General features: G+C 35.8%; 1 protein-coding gene across 1 annotated transcript; it reads right to left on the bottom strand.

The window, feature by feature from the left end:
• Positions 1-5,938: 5,938 nt before the first annotated feature.
• Positions 5,939-7,558, bottom strand: LOC142181800 (uncharacterized). Its single transcript, XM_075255347.1, has 3 exons — positions 7,214-7,558; positions 6,500-6,956; positions 5,939-6,396 (listed from the first exon to the last, which is right to left on the bottom strand). The coding sequence occupies exons 1-3, from the start codon at positions 7,556-7,558 to the stop codon at positions 5,939-5,941; spliced, it is 1,260 nt and encodes a 419-aa protein (XP_075111448.1).
• Between the last annotated feature and the right edge of the window lie 319 nt (positions 7,559-7,877).

Raw genomic sequence — 7,877 nt, 5'->3', positions numbered from 1 at the left:
TTTCTCCAACTAATTTTTATATTTTTGTGAAGTTTTACTTAGCCTAATTTCTGTTTATGGAAGTTGAGTATTTCTTTCTAGAAATCAGTGTTATTTTGAAAGTTTTGGCTGATTGATATACTCTGATCGAGATCCATATGCATAAATCTTGTGTGTTTTCTTATTTATGACCTTAATTGGTTATCCCTGCCTTATTTGATTGCCTGTATAATATATGTATATAGTAACGCTTGATGAGTGTTTGCATTTTTCCTATATATCACCCATTTAACTTCGGAAAGGCATATTTGCGGTAAAACTAGTCGATTAGCGGTGCGTTCGACGGTTTCGTGCCTTTCCCCCGCAAGTTGTCCACTTGAGGGTCTCAGTCTAGACCTCTATAGCAACTTTACTCTGATTAATTGTACATGCATCATGGTCAAATTTAGTCAGGTTAATATGTTGTCCATATGATAACCCTTTAAGACAAGCCTCACCTAAAAGTCCATCGGGTTTACCATAATCCCAACAGACGCAACCATGATTGTGTGCATTAATTTTGGAGAAATAGTGCCAATATGCTAATCATTATTGTATAAATAGATGAACCTGGAGGATGAAAGGGCCTAACCACCTTTTGTTTTGCAGAAAATGCGGCACGAAGTCCCCAGATTTGGCATGGTCGGTAGTATACCTTCACTTTTACTAGATTGGTAGAGGGACCTTCCCTCAAGTGACCAAAATCATGTGAAACGAGTCTTAGAAAATTTGCCTTCTCTATTGGATCTTCAGCCAAACAAAATGTTGATCGAGGCTGCCCCCGTGTTTTGGGACAAAAAAAGGGTTGTGTTCCACTTTGGGGACATAGAAATGACCCCTCTTCTAGAAGAAATAGGGGGATTTGCTGGGTTGCCTTGGGATAGCCCTAGTTTATTGCGCCTGAAAATCGCACCACTAGAGGATTCCTTAAGATGATTGGGCTGAAGAAAAATGATGACTTGGAGTGCCTTAAAAATTCCTACATACCTTTTGACTTCCTCTATGAACGATACGGTCACAGTAGCTCTTACCATATTTTTTATGATGAGTTCTCAATCACCTCCCTGAGTTGGATTCATCGTAGGGTCTTCTTGTTCATTGTGTGTTTCTTGGGCATGCTGGTATTCCCGATCCAAGGCGATAGAATCCGTACCAGGCTCGCTATGGTAGCCAAAACTTTAATGGGTGGGATCGAGGGGCAGACAAATACCATTGTCCCACTACAAAAAAAGGGACTATTTGCGGGGGTTAAATTTGCAAATTCCGGGGGTCAGTAACCCCCGCAAATTGTTTTCGCGGCGGTTTTAAAAACCCCTGCAATATTTGTCGCCGCAATCAATTTGCGGAGGTCTTTTCGTGACCGCTTGTATCATTTGCGGCGGTTGATTTAGCGGCAATCAAACCCCTGTATTTTCAATATTTAATCAATTTGAAACTTTTTTTAGGAAAATGTTGCGGCGGTTGAAACCCCCGTAAATCAAGCAATTTGTAGGGGTTTAAACCTATGCAATTTGCATAGCATATTCTCTTTACTTAGTTAGAGAGTTATAATAACCTCAGTTATTTTTTTCAAAATAATATGATTTTTGGGGGTAATTGTGGCTCCCAAAATTTTCTATAGAATAATTTAAATATATTAATATTATGAAGCATGAAGCATGAACATAGTATTGAAATTGCATATCAAAATTAGTAACATTAAAATAATATTAAATCATAAGGAATGTAACATTAAGAATTATCTTTAGTCTCAAAACTAGCTTTAAACACCACATCTACTTCACCTATTAAGTGTAAAATATCTGCTGCAGCCATTAAGTGCAAAACATCTACTGCAGCTATTACACACAAAATATTTACTTCAACCATTCAATCCAGTATCATACTTAATTATCTAATACACTTGTAAGGAACTTCAATTGTTGTCACTGGAATCACTACCATCAGATGATCTTCTAAAGCCCATGAGTGAAATGGATCTTCTAGTTGTATCATTTGCCTACAAAAAAATATAATTAATAGAAGATTATAATGAATATGGGAGGTATGAGATGATCTCTGTTTCTCTACCGTCCTTTACATCTGAAGGCAACTTAGCATAGGAGTTCTTAAATGTATCAAATATCAATATTTTCAACAGAGTTCATTTGTTCTTTATGCAAAGAAAAAGGTCCTTGTGGTGTAGTATACCTGACTATACAAGTTTTTTATGGTGGCTAAAGGTTTAGCACTCCAGTCCAAGGCCAGAATATGCCCAGACAAGTTGGTTTCAAAAGCATATCAAGCCTTTGCATAAACGCCAGATTTATATATATACACACACACACAAAGATTCAATTTTTAATGCATATACAATATTTTTATGCTTGATGTTTGCTGTATAAATAGCGAAACAACAACAAGAAAAGAAACATAAGATGCAGCAGCAACAAAAACGACATGGGTGTATAAAAAAGATCCAATTTTAACCGCATTATTCTGTCACTTTTACAGTGATTTCTTGATGTTTTGTTCATAAAAACTGCACATCAACACCAATAAGTAAAACATAAGATGCAGCAACAACAAAGACAACATTGTAAATAAGAAAGACCCATTTCTACACATATTACCATATTTTTATGCTATTTTACAATAAATTCTTGATGTGAGATTCGTTCATACACCAAAAAAATAGCAGCAAGAGGCAAAACAACAGATGCAACAGAAACAAAAACAACATGGTGCGTAAAAAAGAACCATCTTTTAACATATATACCATATTTTAAAGTCGTTTTTACAATGAGTCTTGTTGTTTGGTTCATAAAATAGCACAACGGCAGCAAGAAGAGTAACAACAGATGCAACAACAACATTAGTAGATAAACTATTTTTTTCAAATCTTTCGATATAAAAAAATTATGAATTTTTTTTACCGTTGTAGCAGGAGGAGGAACAAAGATCCCAGCAAATTCTTCACGTATCCTCCCTTCTTTCATTATCATATAGGCCTTGAAAGCATTCATCATTTGAGTGTGAGCATTCATAATTTGAGCGTAATTCTCTTTTCTTTCATTGTGAGTATCCAAAACTTGTTTGTACTTATCTTGGCACATAGAAGAACACGAACCTTTATTTTGAGTCTCTTGCTAACTCCTTATGAATCTTTAAAAATAAACACTAAGTTAAACCAAGCAGAAGTAACATTCTCTTATATTTCGTGAAATCTCAAAGCATTTAGTAACTAGAAAAGTTAAAACAAGTTGGAAAAAGCATTACAATATTTTTCTTTTTAATAATATGATCATGTAAAAGAAGATTCAGCAGTTTGAAATAGAGATGAAACCAAGCAAGAAAAGTTTACCTATCGCATCTACTGTCCAATGCGACGTAGACTCACGTGCACCACGCCTTCCGCGCTATGATGCAGCTTGAACTGATGGAGTTGATTGTGTTGTAGTCTGTACGGACGGATCCGGTTGTGCTGCAGCATGAATTGACGAGGTCACATGTTCTGTGACATGAACAACTGGGGCCACATGTGCTGTAGCATGAATTGAAGGTGTCGGCTGTGGTGTTGGCTGAAGAAATGATGTCAGATGTGGTGAAGCTGAAGCAAACGTTGAAGCTAAAGCGGAAGCTGAAGCTGACTGAACTGACTTTTGGAAGTTCGGGTAACGTCGGGGCCTCGGCATATCTATAACCAAGATTCACTAGCACTTTATAAGTCTTCTAGACAAAACAAAGAAATATTTAAATATCCTTATCAAAGAAATACAAAATAGAGAAATATTAAACCAATCATAACAAAATTCAGATATATATAACCATCTGTAAATCTTCAATTCAAAGGTGTTTACATAACAACAAAGTGTTAAAATGCTCAACACACGAAATATACCATAGAAACTAGAAAAGCTAAATCCTATTTAGGGATATGCTCCTCTATTGAAACTTGGATATTCTCATAATTAACATCAAAAAACTGTTCAAATTCTTGTTGTTGGAATGGTTCATTCTCGTATATTTTTTCTTCATCCGCCATTCCCATGTCAAACAAATCTCTTGGCTTTAGATGTACGGCCACACTCCATCCTTCGTCAGTTTCATCATCAACATAGTATACCATATTTGCTTGAGATGCTTCAATTTAAGGATCATGATCCTCACGATCACCAATATGAATCAATCTCGAAAAATTGACACAGTGAAAATTCCAAACATCTCTTTTGAATCCTCTATCTCGAGTAGTGTCCGCCCATTGGCACTTGAAGAGTACAACTGTGAATCGGCCATAATAATTAAGCTCAATTATATCTTCTAGCTTTCCATAATATGGCAAGTCTGCTTGTCTTGCATTTCTATCATCATTAGATGCAATACAAGAAGTGTCAGAGGTAAGAAAAACTCCACTATTTTGAGTTTTCAATCCTTGTTCTCTAGACAAAGTCCGAAAGTTGAATCCATTAATGTTATAAGCAGTGAACCTCCTTCCATCTGGAATTGGACCTCGTGCTAAGAATTGCATGTCAACAAAGATCGTGTTTGCTATGTTCGGATTCATAATCTAAATAAGCAAAACTATTTTTGTCAATATTTAAAATTCAAGAAAGAGAGCTATACATAGACAAACAATATACTACAATACACTTACTTGCTTTGGAAACCAATCAGGGAACTCCCTATTAACTCTCCTCTCTATCTCTGTTATTGAAGGCCTTCGGCCTCTTGAACTCCTTCTTATGTGCTCCCTAAATTCACTAAAAAGGATTTAAATGTATCAATTTTAATCGCTTCACTCTAAAGCCTTTGTAATTATCTAATCAATTAAAATTTCTTACTCAATATATGGCTTCACGGCATCACAGTTAAGTAATATATATCGATGAGCTTGAGTCTTCTCCAAAGGAGTCAAGAGGAATGTGGAGGATCCTCCAACTGGTTTGCCTTGACGATGGAACATAGATGACATATCAGAAGGCTCAATATGATTTGGTTCATCATTTACACGTTTAGGCCAATTTACCCTTGATTCAATATCCTCAAAATAGCGGGAAAAGAGAGTTAAAGCTTCTTCAACTAGGTAACCTTCAGCTATGGAGCCTTCTGGTTGTGCTTTATTCCCTACAAGAGACTTGAAATGACCTAATAGTCTATAACCAAAATGTAATAGTATTAGAATAAGTGTTTACTTTGAATTACTATTAAAAGAATAATTCAAAGAATTTATTAATAAATGAGCAATTTATCTTTCCATAAAATACATCCACCGATAATGTACTGGACCACCTTGTATTACTTCATCCACTAAATGGACAGTTAGATGAACCATTACAGTAAAAAAAGATGGAGGGAACAACATCTCTAGGTGGCAAAGTGTGAGTACAATCCGATCTTGTATCTTTTCGAGGTCCCCGAGGCTTAAGCTTTTCAGACAAAGGTGTCTAAAAAGGGAAGAAAGCTTTACCAAGACCGCAACAACATGATTTGGAAGCACATTTCGAATTGCTATAGGTAACAATTGTTCCATAATGATGTGGTAATCATGGTTTTTTAATCCAAAGATCCTCTTTTGATCCAAATCAATACAACGAGAAATATTACTTGAGTAACCATCTGGCACTGAGACATTCTTTAAATTTTTGAGGAAGGAAATTTTCTTCTCCTTTGGAATAGCAAAAGCAGCAAGCCGACATTCCTCATTCTCATCAGGCCAAAGATCACGCCTTATGCCCATATCTTGTAGATCTTTTCTAGCCTTAACATGATCATTTGATTTATCTTTATCATTTAGCAAAGAATATATAATATTATCAAACACATTTTTTTCGATGTGCATAACATCTAAGTTATGGCGCAATAAGTTGAATTCCCAATATGGAAGATCAAAGAATATACTTTTTTTTCTCCATTGCAGAGTTGCACTTTGCCCAACATTCCTTTATCTGTTTCTTTTCCTTCTATCATTCAACGCCGCAGGTCTTCCAAATGTAACATCAAGTTCTTTCACTTGTTGCAAAATATCAGAACCAGATAACTTTCTTGGCGGGATCCTCTCCTCCACATTACCATAAAAACGATGCCTCATCAATCTAAATTTATGATTTCTTGACAAAAATCGACGATGACCCATAAAGTACCACTTCCTACTATGACAAAGTCGACAAGGTTCTGTGTCAAAATTACAAGAGGGACATGCAAAACCAGTATGTGTGTCCCAACCAGATAAGGTATCAAGTCCAGGAAAGTCACTAACTGTCCACATAAAGGCTGCTTGCATTCTAAATGTTTCATTCTTTGATGAATCAAAAGTTTCCACACCTTCACACCATAACTCGTTCAACTCTTTAATAAGGGGTTGTAGGTATACATCTATATTATTTCCTGCTGTACGCGGACCTGGAATGATCATTGATAGGATAAAATTTGGTTGTTTTGATACACAACCAAGGTGGAAGATTATATGGAACCAAAACCACTGGCCAAATGCTATAATTAGTACTCATCGTCCCAAAAGAATTAAAACCATCACTAGCTAGTCCCAATCGAACATTTCGTGGATCAGAAGAAAATTCAGGAAAAATTGTATCAAACCTCTTCCATGCCTCACCATCTCTAGGATGTCTCATGATTCCATCTTTGCTATTATCCTCCACATGCCATCTCATGTGCTCGGCAGTCTTAGAGCACATGAACAATCTTTGTAGTCTTGGTTTTAATGGAAAGTAACGCAAAATTTTGGCTTGTTTCTTTTGTTTCTTCTTATTCTTCTCTTTCCTCTTACCAATAGTGGATACCTGATTGTTGTTGCTCTTCTCATTAAACTTCCATCTAGAAGTGTGACAATACTTGCATGTTTCCTCATTAGCATCACCTTCCCAATATAACATGTAGTCATTTGGACAAGCATCTATCTTGTCATAATAAAGACAAAGCTTGTTGATGGTATTCTTGGCTTCCTAGAAAGAATCAGGGATCTTTGCAAAGTTAAATGCATCCCTTAGAAGGTCTAGTATCATAGTCATCTCCTTGTCACTTAGCCCTGACAAGAACTTTATGTGATATAATTTTAACAAGAATTCTAGCTTTGAGTACTTAGACCCTTCATATAGTTCTTGACTTCCATCTCTAAGCAACTCAAAAAAGTCTTTATATTATTTGAAGCGGGAATATCATTTAATATTTCTTCTTCTTCCACTACTTGTGATGGACCTACATCAACGCCCTCATGCCCTATGCCCCGAAATGCTTCATTACTCAGCAATTCTATAGGATTTTCGGGAGGTGGTGCATCTTGAGTGACCTCTACGTTCCCAGAATTCTGCAACACATTTATTTCCCCGTGAAGAACCCAAGTGACATAATTTTTAGGAAATGGATTGCAAATCAAATGATCAAGCATTATACCTCTTGTCTGCCACTTTCCAAAACCACATTTCGGACAAGGACATTTTATTTTATCTCTTATAGCTCCATTCATAAACGCAAAATCTAGAAATTGATTCAAACCAAGCAAATACTCTGTTGAGGTTCTTGGCATTCCAATCCAAGACTTGTCCATTAGAAAGTACAAATTGATCTAAAATTTTCAAAAGTGCAACTGTCAATGAAGATTCTTTTGCGCAAGAGAGTTCGATAAAAAATAAAAATAGTTTTGCAACCTGTCAGTAAATCAAATTAGAGTGGGGCAACTTGATAGTTTCTGTTGTTAGGTTTTAAATATTCCTAAATTATATGCTTTTTTAACAGAAATTAATTTGTCTATGATTTTTCAACTTAATTTAAACGTAATACTCAAGGGCAGAAAACCACACTTCATAAGTCCATAAGTATTGTCATATATAATAATTAAAGAAAAACATCCTCTTTCACAAATGCAC

Source organism: Nicotiana tabacum, chromosome 6 (assembly GCF_000715075.1).
Source record: "Nicotiana tabacum cultivar K326 chromosome 6, ASM71507v2, whole genome shotgun sequence".
In the NCBI taxonomy this organism is placed as follows: domain Eukaryota; kingdom Viridiplantae; phylum Streptophyta; class Magnoliopsida; order Solanales; family Solanaceae; genus Nicotiana; species Nicotiana tabacum.
This window is presented reverse-complemented; position numbering and strand designations above follow the sequence as displayed.